Source organism: Vulpes lagopus, chromosome 8 (genome assembly GCF_018345385.1).
Source record: "Vulpes lagopus strain Blue_001 chromosome 8, ASM1834538v1, whole genome shotgun sequence".
Lineage (NCBI taxonomy): Eukaryota > Metazoa > Chordata > Mammalia > Carnivora > Canidae > Vulpes > Vulpes lagopus.
In genome coordinates this window covers 34,208,828-34,225,551 of record NC_054831.1, presented here as the reverse complement: position 1 = coordinate 34,225,551, position 16,724 = coordinate 34,208,828, and the positions used below count along the sequence as shown (strand labels likewise).

Genomic DNA, 16,724 nt, shown 5'->3' with positions numbered 1-16,724 from the left:
ACACAGAGAGAGAGAGGGGCAGAGTCACAGGCAGAGGGAGAAGCAGGCTCCATGCACCGGGAGCCTGATGTGGGATTCGATCCTGGGTCTCCAGGATTGCGCCCTGGGCCAAAGGCAGGCGCCAAACCGCTGCACCACCCAGGGATCCCTATACAGATATATTTAATCAACATTAGGTACACAGTTTATAAAAGAATAAAAATCTTCTCGAGAGCATAAGACAATAGAACCAAAGACAGGTGCCATTATACAAATGGAATGAGTGAACAAAAGACTAGGATTTTCAAGCACATTTATATTACACAGTTTTGAAACTACTGACTCTTTGAAACTGTAGAATTGATAGAGGATAGTTTGGAGACTTACAAGGCAATTTTACACGTGATATTTATGTGTGGAGAGAAGACTTAATTGTACATAACTATCCTGTTTTAACGGACATGACTTAATAGTAGAGTCAGTATTCTGTTTAAAGGCTGGCATGTATATTCTAAATTTTAAGAACATGTCCAGATAAATATATAAATTTTACCTAGAATACCTTTTCTGATGATGCACATTTACTTATATTTAATAGCTAACAATTTAAGACTATTAAAAGTGAAGCCAACATTATGATCACTATGTTCCTTGAATATAAACAGGTTTGAACTACTTGACAAAATTTAACTTTCTTAGTAACTCCCTCTGCTGAGATTGACAAGGCAACTCCTGCTATAATGTGAACATCAGTAAAAGAGCTTACTGCCATGAATACTTAGGTACTTGGCCAACTTCTAAGAGACAAAGCCACAACAAGCAAACAAAAACCCCAGAACAATAAAAGTCCCATTACTGATCGTTGCTTTATTTCTCTTGTGCTGTTCCAGTCTCTGAGTACATCGGGCATAGGGCTGTGTTAGGACGGCATACAAAAGCATCAGTTTCACCTCCCAACTCTGTTAACTGCTCCAGTGAAGACACACATGGATAATGGTCTTTTAACATATCTGGCAATTTAGAAGTTTTCTCTTGAATACGTTGAGAACGTCTAACTGGTGTTAGAAACTTTAGCTCTTTAAATGTAAAATCTGTATTGTCAAACTGTATCTTCTTTTTTATACTAAAAAGACACAAAATCATTCCCATAGTTAAAAAACATTAACATTTTCACTTTATTCTCCAATATCATTTATCATACTATAACTTGTAAGTTGCAATCATGTGATTGCCTGTCTTAAAAAAAAAAAAAAAAAGAACCAGTTAGGAACTGGTTTCTCTATTTGTCATTACAGTAGACTCTTGGATATCTGTACAATTGGCTAATTGCTCAATTCCAAGACCTATTACCAATAGCATACAGACATTAAAGTAAAATGATACCAAAGTTTTCTTTTACAAAATGGCAATACCTAGGGAAAAAGCAAAGCAAATACAGTATTTTAAAAGGTGAAGTGTCCAGGGGTGCCTGGATGGCTCACTCAGTTAAGCATTTGACTCTTAATTTCGGCTCAGGTCATGATCTCAGGGTTGTGAGATCGAGCCTGTAAGAGGGCTCTGTGCTGGGTGTGGTGCCTGCTTAAGATTCTCTCTCTCTCTCTCTCTCTCTGCCTCTTGTCCCCAACTTGTACACTCTTTCTCTCTCTCAAAAGAAAAAAAGAAGAGGTGACGTGTCCCAGTGATACTGATTTGTTTAAAACCTTTTTATTAACAGTAGTTCTAATTGGAAGCTAAAGTTTAGGTACCGCATTTATTCTTCCTAAACATAAAAACAAATCACAACGTACATTTTGAAAGTTTACCTTTGTAGGTATGGTGTAATAGACCCATTATATTTAATTAAGCAACTCCCTCCAGTTTCTGCACTGGGGGTTTTAACATCATTGGTTAGATATTTTGTTTTGTCATCTTGCTCTTTTTCATCATCTTGAAATGCCACATTTCTAGGTTTCTTTTCCGTTTCTGGTTTTCCTGACTCTAGATTAACACCTATATCTTCACTGCTGACATCCTGGATGTATTCCTTGGTTGCACAAGCCTCAACATTTTCTCCATATTTGACTTTTTCTTGGCTCTTCATTGTTAAAATATCTGCAATTACATGTCGCATTTCTTCGATAGGCTGAGCCCCTGCCAAAATAGCTTTCTCATAGATTGTGATGATATTTTCAATAGGACTTGCGAGTGGTTCAGTAGTGCAAGGCATATCCAATATTTAACAAGTTTTTTAGCATCTGGAATATCTTTAATCAGGTCGAGTATGACTAATATTTCTTCTTTTGGGCATCCCTCATTAATCAGATTTAGGCATTCAGAAAATGTCTTGTTCACTTTTTCAGTAAATAATCTTTGCTCATCTTCTTCTACCATGGTAGTCCAGAAGAACCCAGATGATTTTTCATTTCGCCCTTTGGGCTCAGACTGGGTAACTCCTGAGCTAGGAGGTCTTTTTAGCATTTTTCTTTTGCTAGCTTTCCACTCAGATGAGCTTTTCTCTCTTCTGCTGTTTCTTTGGGCTGAATTAATCTATCAATAGTTGCTTTTGCTACAGAGTGTCTGCAAGGGTCAATGCTTTTTGACTTCTGGATCAGTCTGATGTTAAAAGATGAAGCAGGTCTGGCTACAATTTTGGACATCAGGCTTCTTGACACTGTCGTCTTTCTCTCCACATCCTGAGAACTGGTTTTGGCACTAGATGAAACTGTGTTTGATTGCAGTAATTCCTTCTCCTGAGGCCCTTTCCGGATTGTAACACTGGCAGTTCTCCTGATGCCTTGTTTCACAGGGTCCTGAGCACTGTTGCAGTGACTTCTGATAGGAGGCCGCACCAGCCGTCTGTCCTGAGAGGCAGTGCTCACAGGTCGAGTGGTGGTCATCATGTTTGGGGCTCTGTGACTTCTCACTGTCAAACTGCTGGTGTCTGCGGGCAGAGGCTCTGGGGCTTTAGGGATAGTAGCTGAAAGTTTCTTTGTTGCTACAGAACTCTCATCTCTGGCTAGTAGGGGCTTTCTAAATGAATTAATCTTAGATTTAACAATTTGACCATTGTAAGACCCAAGCACAAGCTTCTTAGGCATGTTAGCATCTTGCTTTGGTTTTTCTGTAGATATTTGTTTCTTTTTACTGTTGTTTTTAAGATGAAACATTTGGCTCAATGTCATGTGTTGACTTTGAGGGCCATCTTCAATTGGTACCGACTGTCTTGTGTGATTATTATCCTACAAATTATGTGTGTCAGTTATCATTGTTAAATTGGCTAATTCATTAGAAGGTCTTAAAGGAATACAATTTTTCCCCCCATAGTTATATTACTTTTGTTCACAGGAAGTCTACTGACATTTTCTTCACCAGCCATTTTTGTTTTGAATTTCAGAATTTTGTCTCTTCCTGGATCTGGCCTTCAGAGTTCATCACTTTCTGGCCTGTACTACTGGATATATGATTTTCCTGTTAATATGCAAAAAACGTTTTTCTTTGTAACATCCCTTCCTTGAGTTTTTGTTTTTGTTCTCTGAACGCGGGCTGAGTTCTCTGGTTCGGGGGCAGCCGCAGCTCCTGGGGCACAGCTGGGCCGCTCATCGCCAACAGCGGAGCGGGACGCGTCTGCCTATTCTATAAGTTTAAAAATATACAGTCATAGTATTGTTATTTGTTTTGTTGATGTCTGTTAGTTATACTTGATTTAAAAAAAAATTGTATCTTTTTGCAGAAATTCTAGTGGATCCTCTCATTGTAGACACTGAATAGATACAGATGAAAGCAGAGCTGGACTTAGTTTGTTATTCACATTTCCTTACATGTTCCTCCCTTTTTAAAAACCAACCCATATTAAAGATGAACATGATATATATTTTTTAAGTCGCCACTATGCCCAACGTGCGGCTTGAACTCCTAACCCTGCAAACAAGAGCAGCATGCTCTACTGAGCCAGCTAGGCACCGCTGTTGTAATATGCTTTTTATTAAAATGTGATTTAGTTTAACCTCGGTCTTACTCAGTTATTCAGTTTTTTAGTTACTCAGTTTTTAAAAGATCATTACTATTTGATTTTACATTTATCCTGCCTAATCTAGCAGAATGGTTGAGCAATATTAGGAAACAAGGTAAATAATTTAAAAAATTTAAGTGTTACTATTACTCAACAGGGCCACCCCAAGCTTCTCCTGGCAAGGTGGCGTTGCCATCGGCTGGAGCTGGGCTGCTTCCCTGATTTCTGACTCTGCCCTCATCCTATCTCCTCTCACAACTGTTCCAGAGCCTTTCACACTTATTTCAGCAAAGCACTTTTAATACGGTTGTCTACAGTTGACAGCTTAAGTAACTTTAGGAAAAGGGAGGCATTTATTTGCAGGTCTGGGTAATTGTACTACAGGTCTGACAGTTGGAAGCAGAGACTCACCCTGTCAGGATGTCTGATTTTATTTTTACTCCCAGTATTTTATTTTGTGTCAGTTTTATCCTTTCAGATCAGCAATCTCCACGACATGGCCACTGACCTCTTTAGTTTGGCCACTCAACAGACCTGAGCCTCTAGAAGGTTCTGATGATCTCTCTGGGCCAGGTGCCCTTCTGTGGACTGTCACCGAAGAGCCCAGGAGGCAGGAGACCCTTGCCTCTCGAGCCCTCTGAAAGCTTCAGGCTGCCCTGTCCCTTGAGCCCAGGATCCTTCCCAATTAAGTATAATAAGCAGGAAGTAGTTCTAAGTTCATGCAGATATTGTTGTTGCTTTGGCAGCTCCAAAGGGAAAATGAGGACCCTAGCCTATTGTGGAGACCAGTTAAAAATTTGAAAAGAAACAGTTTGCGAGTATCATGACAAGGTGCTTCAAAGGCTTGGGTTTGGAAAATCTGATGCAATAAAGATTACTCTCTTATGATGGTGCCTTCAAAGTCCATTGTGAAGAGCTGTCGTCACATCGTGGTCTTTTCATCTTGTCAGGAAATTGTCATTAAAACAAAACTTGATTTAATCCTTTGTTCTAGAAATTACTGTGTTTATAACTTAATATTTGCTTAAGTATGGTGTACAATCATTTTCAAGATTTTTAGTTTTATTTTTCAATAAATAAATAAAGCTCTGGTCAGCTTTATATAGGTCAACTCCAAATTGCCACCAAGCTCTTGTTGGCTGATTTCCATAGCTACATGCACATACATCCATAGAGCCGGTGAGGCTTGAGGAGGGAGGGGCAGAACAAAGCAAACTCAGGACTGAGCCTTGGAGTTTTCTTAACTTTGGGAGATGGAAAGAGACAGCAGCCTAGCAAGGGAGGTGGAGAAGAGGCCAGTGAAGCAAGAAGAAAATATATCATGGAGAGTTGAGTGATCTATTCTGTCAACGTTGCTGAGAATTTAAGAGAACTGACCGCAGGACTTGGCAAAATTGATGTTATTGGCAGCATTAATTAATTTTGATGGGGACCTAGGGACAGAAGTCTGCAGTGGACTGAAGAGAAGGGGTGGTGGGGTGAGGAGCAAAGGGTGCTTTAAGATGGGAAATAAAGAATGCTGTAGTAAACATTTCTGGTTGTCTGCTGGTATCCCCAGCTTGTTTTGTGATGCCCCTCCAAACCCCATTTGTCCGAAATTTCTTTCCCCAACCATTCCCACTTCTCTACTGTGATCCTAGTTTCTGTTACTTAAGACTACGGTGCTTCCAGCTTATCAAGCTTCAAGTGTTCGGATCTTGCACTTGTTTCCTTGCTTAACCCTTAAACCCTTGCAGTGTCTCCGTGAAATCCAAGATCCTTAATACAGCCTACACGACCCTATATAATCTGACCTTAGGTTACTTTTCACAGTTCTCTTGCAACTTATGCTCTAGCCGCAGGGGCCAACTTTCCTTTTCTTTCCTGCTGTGAGGCTTCATACACACTAAGAAACCTCTCCTTGCCCACTCTGCTTACCTAACACCCTCTCATCCATATGCCCCAGATGCTTGAGGTTTGTCCACCATTTCTGGCCCTTTAAAGAAAAGCAATATTCTAATTTTCCTTGCAGAATTTACAGCCTACCTAGCTCCAGGCTTGACCAAGCAGCGTTAGTGAGGGGCATATAACCACATCAAGTCAGTGAGAGCCAGTTCTAGGACTTCGGGAGCTGCTGGGAAACAACACATTTCTTTTCTGGCTGTGTAGACGTATGTACCTGGAGCTCCCAGCCACCCCCTTCTCACCATGCCAGGAATGTAGCCCTAGCAGAAGAGAGCAAGCAGGAACTCAGGTGTGACCCTCTGAGCCTAATCATCCAGCTGGGCCTGCAGCCAGCGAGCTCTAGCCCAGGACTTTTCAGTTAAATGCTTCATAAACACCTGGGCTATGCTAGCTGGAGTTCCCTTGTTACTTGAAAGGAATTTCAGCTGATCTGTTTCAGGTCAAAGGTTAAATGCCAGTTTGTTAGTTTCCCAGTCCCAAAGAGGTCCTTCTGCTTAGTTCTGAGCACCCTATTGTCCTCCTTCACAGCACTCCATAGAATTTGTAATAAAATATTTTAAGTATAGATTTTTGTTTCTACTATTGGACCTTAAACTCAGTAAGGGCAAGGATCTTGTTTGCTTTGTTCATTTCAGATACCTAGCAACTTAAGTCCCTGAATGAATTAGTGATAACATCAAACCCTGAGATCTCAGTATGCTGCGCACAGTTCTAAATATTTATTGACCAATTGTTAGATCAACTCTTAAGTAGATACGATCATCTCGACTTTCTGGATGAGTAAAATGTAGCTTTAATGGTGGACTTTCCTTTTCCCTGCTCCATTTCCCACCCCAGATCTTGGCTACCAGATCTTGCTGATGGCCCTACCATCTTGTTCCCTCCCCCCTCCCCTCTGCCACCAGTGCAGTTGTCACCTAGGTTACTGCAGTAGCATCATTCCTTTTTATCCTGAACTCCAGTCAAAATAGTACTTCAGGGCTCTATTGATCTTCCTTTTTCATGTTCATGTTAGATCCTATATCAAGTATAAATCCAACCCAACCTTTAAGGTGGACAAGCTCCAATGCCATTTCGTGTAGCGAAGGTCTTTGTCATGACACTTCCCCCTCCACCTTTTATCATATTTATACTCCCATGCCTAGACTGTAAGACTTTTTGAGGAGAATGCATATCTGGGTTGGATCTGTGCACCGCCAGGGCCTTAGTAGCTGCTACTGGATAGGCACATGTTAAATATATTTTATCCCCTGGTATAGTACTGGAAGGTGAGAGGAGTTAAAGTAATAAGGAATACTACTACTTCTGACAGTTCCCAATAGGTACTCTACAAATTTTGGAAATGCCTAAGGAGGTTAACCTCATTCACAATGTAAACTGCTCCAATTTCATCAATTTTCTTAGGAGCTCCTAGCCTGGACAGGAAATTCTGTCAGCCAAAAGCACAAAGCAAAGGGGCAATAAAGACCTTTTTCCTTCTTTGTAAATAGCTCTTAACTGCACATCCACCACCAGGCACTGTTTCACTGGCTCCTCCCAACAAGCTTTGGGGCTGGTATGTAACAAGAACACCTTTCTACAATAAACTCTGTATCACATTCCCAGGCTCAGGATTTTTGCTTAGTAAAATAATTTTTTAGTATTTTGTATTAAGATTGCTCAATTAGACTTTATTCTCCTCCTAGGGATAATAGGGGAAAGAAAATCCATGAATAAACACTTCCTTCAGGCTCATTCCACTGCAGACTCCCAAGAAATTGCAGCTCAATAGCAAAACCACCTGTATCTAAGCAACAGAACACAACTCGGAACACACAGACCTTGTTCGGCTGCTCTGGCACTCCAACTAGAAGCAGGACCGTGTCATTGAAGAGGAGTGTTTGGATTTGTATAAAAACTGAAACTGGTCCACTGCACCTTGGCAGAAACCAGTTGTGGAGTTATCAATAACTTGCCCCATTGCTGTAGGTAGAAGCCAGGTTGCAGAGCTGAGGATAAACTAAACAGAACACTACTTTTGGGAATATGCATTTCAGCGTTTGTTCAGTACTTGCATTCATGTGACCCACTTGTTAAAGCGGGCTTCGGGCTCATCTGTAAATGGAAACAAGTCTCTGCAGCTTGGTTGGGAAGGTTCAATGAGGAAAACAGTCAAGTTCCTTGTGCCCAGCTCAGCCCAGCACTAACTATAATTCTGATAAAATGTTTTAGGGTGTGGCCATCTCAGTCTGAGAAGTACTCAAGTTTGGAATTTGATTGAATAGAGAAAGAGGCAGGCTGAGTTCAGCTCTTTATTTAAGAATAACAGTTAGTGTTAGAATTTTAAACCTAAGCTAACAGTTTAATAGCTCTCTCACATGCACGTGTGTGCTTGCGCACATGTGTGTACACACCATTGTCTCAAACATCACCTGAGCCAGTGATTACTATGGATATAACGGTCCCAGTCATGTTTTGTAAAATCTAAATGTAACAGCAAGACTCCCTATTGAAGATCTGGTAAATTAACTCAAAATACCAAGTTCATGTACATGGTGAGGAAACTGAAGACAGGCAAATTATAAGCAACACAGGAGTTAGAACACATAACTCCAAAGGAAAAATTTCAACTCCAAAATACTTTAAGCAAGCGAGGCAGTGAGGATACTGAGCATGGTGCTGTCATGGTGACCATTTATTTGTTTTATATTTGAGGAAACAGCTCAGTTACTTACCCATAAGCCATACTTACCAAAGCCAGAGGTAAATAAGGACTAAGTACAAGTCGTCTGATTCTTAGCATCATAGTCAATAATAAATCCATTAGGTAGTCTTTAACTGTACTTTTGGTAGAGGACTGAAATCTTGAAAATTTCCATGTTGGAACCAAGTATATAAACTGCTTTACAACTACTGGGAGAATAACCTGGAATTACAGGAGAGCCCTCACTGGAGTTCATGCCGTAAGAAAAACTGGCTTATGAAGGTCCTTTATTTAGTACCTGCCTTCTCTGCATAGTAAATCAGTTTCTTCCCCACAAATAGGAAAGTAATCATAGCTCCTCTCAAAAAAAAAAAAAAAAAAAAGTTTAAATTACTTTTATGACTTATAGAAGTATCTAATCTGAATGAATGAATAAGGGTTGGGGTAAACTTCAAAGTAGAAGAGGCACTAGATCTAGGTTCTGGGCTGGTCTCTGCCACTGGTGATGGGCTTCGCCACAGGGACACCACTCCCACAGAACCATTACATTGAAAAGGCTGCTTCTGTGTGTACAAGATAAGTGACGGAAGTCTGACTTTGAAAATCACTACTAGCACCTTTTTTTTCATTTTGGAATATATGTTTTCAATTTCCCACTTTTAATAGACTGTGGCAATTTAGGCTGACAACACCCTGGCCACACTCTATAAAACTTCCAGATAAGACTGTAATAGAGCCACAGAAGATACAGTTCCCGTTTTGACTTCTCTATGGCTAATAGTATTTACTGTTTCTTACTTGTCAGGCAAGTACTTAATCTTCACAGTCTTATGGGCTGTCCTCTCCATTTCACAAATAAACAGATTTAAGTCACTTGTCCAAGGCTACAGAGCTCGTGGTGCAGCCAGGATTTAAATGTTTAGCCCGGCTGGTCTTATCCACGATGCACAGGGACTCTCCAGTTGGATACTCAGATACAAGCCAGTCCCTGGCCTGGTAACTCCATCTGTGAATAACCCCTATTCACTCAATGTCACCTCAACCCGGCTCTGCTCCTGGGGCTTAAGATTCCTCTTTTGTTGCTTCCTTCTCAGACGCTTCAAGGTAAACCTTTCCACCCTGATCCTAAGTTCTAACCCTTGTTTCCTGTATACTGGTTCTGGTCTTCAAAATGCCCTGTTCTCCCCATTTTTAAAACATAAAAAGCCCTCTCTATGGCACCCATTCTCCTCTTTTTGTCATCCTACCTTGATTCAGGCAATCTCTTTGAGCACATAACGGCTTCTTCAACTTGCCTCAGCTCATGCTATTCCAAAATGCCTTGCTGCCATGCTACCTCACCCTTGTTCTAACTGTAGGCAACAGGCCACAAACTCACACTCTATTTAATTCCATGGCTTTCTCACTCTGCCCCATATAGGCTTAAACATACCATCCTCCACTATTCAGCTTAAACCCCAAATACTAAATCAAACCCTGTTCTCATGCCTTCATGAACTTTCACACTCCAGTTGATTGCACACATATATTTAACAATAGTTTTACACAGGATGCTAAGAGCACTTCTCTTCGTATTTTATGGAAGGACCCAAAACCTATGGACTTTCTATTAATATCCATACCATAGCATAGCCAAATCTAATTCCTAAATAGACGCATTACAATGTGTTTAGATTTTAAAGGCTTAATGGCAATGATGAGGGAAGGAAAAAGAATTTATTTTACATAACTGATTGAAAAATAATTCAAGAAATAGTAAATAAAACTTAATATGGTCTCATGCGCCCTGAAGGAGGTGGTGCCCGATTTGGAGGTGTGATTGCTATGTCCAGATAGTCTCCTATTTGGAACTTCTGTGACTGCAGGGTCATGGAGTCATCAGTCCCCTTCCTCCCAGACATGGTGCTGCCAATCTCCTTTACTCTGCAGAAAAGGAGACCCAACTGTTAATGGATCACAAACCAATGAAACTAAATATGCACTGCAAAGTAAACACAGGATTGGATTTGCTCCATTATCTTATGGCACTGTTAAAAATTAATTACTACATTAAGCTAGCCCAGATATTAATAATATTTATATTCCAACTAAAGAGGTTCATTAAAAGGGATTATCCCTATCAATTAAAACATATAAAAACCAAAGTGATTAAAAAAAACAAAAAAAACAAAGTGATTATAAGAATTAAAAGTTAAAAATTACCTACCGATAGCCAGGCCTTTTAGGATCTGTAAAAACAATTGCAAAATTGAAGTGTGTGCCCTTCTTTCTAGCTTCTGGGTAGACTTCTTTTACTAAACTAGTCAGTTCTTTCAATGTTGCATCCATCCTGAATTTTTTTAAAAGAAAACATTACATTTGATTAATCAACAGTATAGTAAGAATATTAACATATAACGAGTTAACTATGTGTCTGAATTGCAACCTGTTAGAATTGTAGCTGTCAAGGTCTTAAATACTTGAGTCCATTTTATTATTATTATTTTTTTAAGAGTTTAAGTAATCTCAACATACAACAATAGGAGGGGGACCCCAAACTCAAAATGCTGAGGTTGAGTCGCATGCTCTACCCGAGCCAGCTAGGTGCCCCTAGACTTAATTTTAAAGCTAATAATCCCCTCTGCCCCTATAACGACTGAAATTTTGATGAAGTCAGACAATTTAGTGCCCAAAGGGAATGCAAGGATTACACCTGCTATCTTTTGTTGCTAGGTAGCAATCTTATTGGTCTAGTGATTTAACTCTTTAGGAGTAGTCAAAATTAATTAAATTAATTGTATTCCCTTATTTGTAAAGCATGTACTTTTCCACATTTCATCATGTCTAAATTTGGAACACATGTTAGAATCAACAATAGGAAAGCATTTTCATAAAGATGTATTTTTTTTCCTTCTAAGATGGATCTTAAGAGTTTCACAGTAGACAGAGCCACTGAACCAATGAACCATTAAATTTTCTTTAGGATTAAGCAAGGTTCCTTTCACAATAATATTCTTGCCCTGTAAATATTTATATGAACTCAGAACTTAACGTAGTCCTTTGTGCTAATATGGCACTACCTGGAAAAATCTTTCAAAATATTAGCACCTTGAAAATAGTAACGAACTGTAATAGTGTAAATTTTTATAGTTTTGTTTCACAACAACTGGGAGAATGAAATGATGGATGCTGTGGAACTGAAATAACGTTGCCTATGCAAGGCTATAAAATGAAACAAGGGACACTAGGACACTCTTTAAGAGTATTCACCCCAAAACATGTCCTGGCTCTTTCATAGAACCATTAAAACTACCATCACTGGGGTGTCTGGGTGGCTCAGTCAGTTGAACATCTGACTCTTGATCTCAGGGTTTAGTTCAAGTCCTGCCTTGGGCTCCACACTGGCATGCAGGGCGCTTAAACCATCTCCATTCTGTTGTTTCTACCTCCTAAATACATATCAATCGTTTTCTCCATTCCCCACTATCACTGCTTTCTTTCTACCTCATTATTTAACTGTGTATGTTACCCTTGACTTATCTCCATCTCAATTTTTAAGTTTCTGTATAAAACTTTTGTCACACAAGTGACACCTGTTCCCACCTCCAGAGGAAGAGTCCAACCACGTGGCTAGGATAACAAGAGCACAACAATGCCTTCCACCAGGGGCAGCGGTCCTGGTTCCAGGACATCAACCTACTGCATTAGTTTGCAGGTGTTGGGGCTGCCAACACAGATGCAACTCACATAGACAACAGAGGGATAAATGCTTTACTTGCTCTACAAAAAGACAGTACAAGACCAGCTTCATGGGAGTGTGGGTCCCCCACGGCCAGCAGGTCTCACACTCTGTAGCTAATGTCCAGATAGTCTACATGCTCCATTCTTTTGCTGCAAGTAAAAAATCCCACAGAACAGTCACTGCAGGTCAGGTGCCATACAATGGCACTCAGGCAGAACAAAGAACACATTAAACCCGGAACAGGGAAAGATACTCCCAAAGCCATATGCTCAGCACAGGATGCAAGGACTCTTTATCTCTTTGCAAAAAAAACCAAACCAAGAAAACCTTCCAGGCCGCAGGTCACTCTAGGCGGCCATACAAGGAAGGGGTGAGAGGCTGTGCATGACTGCCTTTCTCACCTGACACGTGTTCACATTACTTGAAGAGGGGGAAAGCCATGTTTACAAAAATGTAACAAACTGTACCCCAAATCTCATCAACCAGGAAGAAGCAGTGATGTTAACATCATTGTAGGCATCTTCCCGTACATATACACAATGCTACGGGAAAAAAAAAAAAAAATCAAGATTATCAAGCATATTACATATCCTGAGGTTACAATACAAAAATATAATTCATACTTCAAATATTATACATATCTTTAATAAAACTCACCTGAATTTAACAAAAGAAACAAGTAAAATTGAATGAATTATAAAATTCCAGATTTAGTTTCCCCTCCTATCACCTCCTAATTTTGTGGCCATTTTTGATTTTTGTCTGTGAGATTCTGTCAGAGTTCTAGCCTCTTCTGCAACAATTCCCCGGCTGTTTTAACTCTGTCCTCGTGGAGTTGGAGGCAAGGCTGATTTTTAACTTGACATTCTGATGTTAACTATCCCGCATCAGGTATTCCCTAGTACACCTCCGTACTTATGATGCGTATGTGCTTTCTTCCTTTCTAAAAATATGTGCCACGTCGTCATCTTGTTCCGCACAAACTTGCAGAATTTGGTTTACATCTGTTATCAGTTCTGCCAGTGACTCTCCTACAAGCTTCCAACCTAAGGCTCATCTCCCCAGACCAACAGCTGGGAGTACGAGTGTTGCTTTCTGACCACTGGTCCAAAGCTTGACTACATGAAGAACACCAGAGCTCTCTTGGGGCTGAAGTCTTTGCTAAGCGACCGTGAGGCTGTTTTGTGTGTCAATTTTGCAATTCTGTGTGTCCATACAGTCTCAGTTACTCAATCACGCTAATGGAGGTGTTGCTATAAGGTATTTTGCGTGTGTAGTCCAAGTCTATAACTAGTTGGCTTTAAATTTAAATGATGCCAGAAAATCTGAATAGGCCTGATTCAAGTAGTTGAAAAGACCTTAAGAGCAGAGTGCAGCTTCTCTAAAAAAAATTCAGGCTGCTGTGAGCAGTCTTAGCTCTTGCTTGAGAGTTTGTTCTAGCCTGGCCCTTCCTTATAGCTCACCCCATAGATTAGAGACTTACTTATCTAATCAGCCCTCATAATTATGTGAGCCAATTCTCTGCAACCAATCTCTTCATACAGATCTCCAACTGGTTCCATTTTTCTAGCTAAACCATGATGCAGCTACCTAAGTACTTCCCTTCCAATAACCTGTTTAATGACCACCCGAGCAAGGGAGATTTACCACTCCTGTGGTGTCTGGCTTGTTCCTCCAACTCCACACAGTGCCTTGAACTTTGGCAAACTCAACTGACTTCGGCTAGACTCCTCTGGACTTCACTCCTTTTTCTTGGACTTATCTTAGGGCTGCCTATTCAGTCCTACAGTCTACTTCTACAAATTGAGAATTCCCAAGATTTGTTAACTAATCTTCCTTCAGTACTGTTTCTGGAAAAGGGGGCAGGACTCTGCTGTCACACCAACCACAGTCTTTCAGAATCTCTGTCTTTGACCATCATTTTAAGGTATAACATTAAGTTGCTTTTCTTTATTTGGTTGCAGTTTAGGGATAGGACAGTTTAGGGCAGAATTTTTACGTAATTTTTTTTCTGGATTAGGAGTAAAGGATCTTTGGAACAATCTCACTCTGCCATATTCACCCTTAAGTCTTACCTAATTAGCATTTATTCATCTGCTTTCTCCAGTAGACTGAGCTGACTGCGTGGAGGGGCAGTGCCTTCTTTACTTCATACCCTCAGAATCTAAGCACAGCACCTGGCAAATAGGAACTCTGATGCCTGGAGAAGTATACACTTCAATCCCGAACAGAGTTTTCATCAATACATTAGTAACAGTTCTTTCTTGCAAGTTAAATCAACCTTCCTGGAGCTTTTATCCTGGAATGATGCTGAACTAAAATCATATTACATAACTTTAACCAATACCAACAAAGACAAATACGGTCCCAATCTTTAAAGAAGTGAGTGCTGGACTCACAGTTTAAAATTACACACTCTCTGGGGCTGTAAAATGGTGCAGCTGTTGTGAAAACCAGCTTGTTAGTTCCTTAAAAAGTTAAACATGTAATAATGTTATTTTCCAGCAATCCTATTTCTGGGAATATACCCAAAAGGATTCAAACGATATTTGTATACCCAGGTTCATAGCAGCATTATTCACAAAAGCCAAAAAAATGGAAACTCAAGTACCTATCAACAGAAAAGTAGACAGACAAAACGTGGTATATCCATACATTAAAATATTAAGCCATAAAAAAAATGAAGTTGTGTGCACATAAAAAAGAATGTGCTACAACATGGATGAACCTTGTAAATGTCACACTGAAATAAGCCAAACACAACACTTGTGTAAAATATCTAGAACAGGCAAATTCATATAGATATAACCTAGATTAGAGTCTATCGGGGAAGAAAGGAATGGAAAATTACTGCTTACTGGGTACAGAACTTCTGCCAAGGAGAGGGGAAAAGTTTTGGTAATATGTAATAGTTGCACAACGCGAATATAACAGATGCAACTGAATCATACATTTAAGAAATTATAATAGCAGATTTAACGTCATATATATATCTTTACAACAATAAAGATATATAAACACACATCAAAAGCTTTTCCATTAAGCACCAGATCAGAAATCAGTTGGTTTTTGTTGATTTCCTTTTTTAATACTATAGCACTGAAGGCTTAGTATTTCACAGAAATGCTCTTGAGGATTTACTTTACTATGTAATTCTAGTACCATTTAGTTGACTACGGGCCCCTTCAGGGCAGCTACTGCATTTTATTTATCTACGTGTATTTTTATACCAAGCAGCCACAACAGTGATAGCAATCCTGGGTGCGTCAGTTCTTCACCACCCAAAAGTTTGAACATTAAGCTTAATTGAATTACAAGATGGGAGAATCCCCTCTTACCTAACAACTAAAACTTCTAACTTTCTGAGAGCCGGGTCCAAGGACCCGGAATGGGAGGAAGCGGAGCCACGGAGGAAATTACTATGTTAATGCCCGACCACCCCCCGGGTCCCGCCCCCGCGGACCCTGGGCTCTCACCAAGTGTAGATCTGAAGCTCGCTGGACGGCACGTTTCCGCGGGAAAACTCGTCCATTCGGTGGTGGCGGCCGTTATTGGTGGTGAAAACACGCAGCAGCAGCGGGCACGTCTGGGAGCAGAGGAGGAAAAGGAGGGCAGAAGTTAAAGAAAGCGGCTCGGGTCCGGGGCTCCCTTTCCCTCCGGAGGCGTCGCGGCCTCTTACAGCCCGGAGAGCAAACACTGCCGCTTCCTGCACGCAGGCCGCGCTCTCCGCCCCGCCGGGCCCACCTCCACCTCTTTCCGGATCCCATACTTTCTCCCGATCGATCGGTTTCTCCGGCTCCTTCTTAATTTCCTCCTGGGTAACGCGCGACTCCACCGCCATCTTCCTCCTACGGCCCGCGAGACGCTCGCTCTGACCTCCGACCCCCGCAGCGAGCATGAGAACGGAGTCTCTCGCGAGGAGAAGCTCGAGGCTTTATAGAGGACCGGGGAGGAGGGGCGGGGCGTTTGCTGGCGCAGGCGCAGTTCGTTGTGCGGCGCGTGAGCCCGGGCCCGGCCGCGCCTGCGTGTTGCGTCCTCAGGAAAAAGGCGGGCGTTGGCGTCCGCGGGGCGGGGCTTCTGAGGGATCGTCTCGTCGTGGGTCTTCGGAGGCTGAGGAGGTGGCCGCGGGTTGTTCGCAGGACAGAAAGCCGGCGGGGCATTGTTCCCGCGTAGTGAATGTTAGCAAACGAAGGACTCAAGAGTGGTGCAGGGGATCAGTGAGTCAGCGGAACCATGACTCGATTCGCAGAGCATCAAACTCTGGAATAAAGGAAGAACTGGTTGGGAACAGGACGCCAGAGGGAAGACGGAAGAGGCTGCGAAATGGAGGGGAAGACGGTGCTGCAGTGGGTGCTCGCGAAATCGTCAGCCGTCTGTGCCGGGGAGGGGTGACTTGGGCGCCTCCGCAC

At 41.3% G+C, this 16,724-nt stretch overlaps 1 protein-coding gene and 1 pseudogene across 1 annotated transcript; both read right to left on the bottom strand.

The window, feature by feature from the left end:
- Positions 1-35: 35 nt before the first annotated feature.
- LOC121497573 lies at positions 36-8,056 on the bottom strand (annotated as a pseudogene).
- Positions 8,057-8,189: 133 nt separating this feature from the next.
- Positions 8,190-16,242, bottom strand: SAP18 (Sin3A associated protein 18). Its single transcript, XM_041767301.1, has 4 exons — positions 16,085-16,242; positions 15,792-15,901; positions 10,801-10,923; positions 8,190-10,517 (listed from the first exon to the last, which is right to left on the bottom strand). The coding sequence occupies exons 1-4, from the start codon at positions 16,211-16,213 to the stop codon at positions 10,361-10,363; spliced, it is 519 nt and encodes a 172-aa protein (XP_041623235.1). The 5' UTR covers positions 16,214-16,242; the 3' UTR covers positions 8,190-10,360.
- Positions 16,243-16,724: the final 482 nt, after the last annotated feature.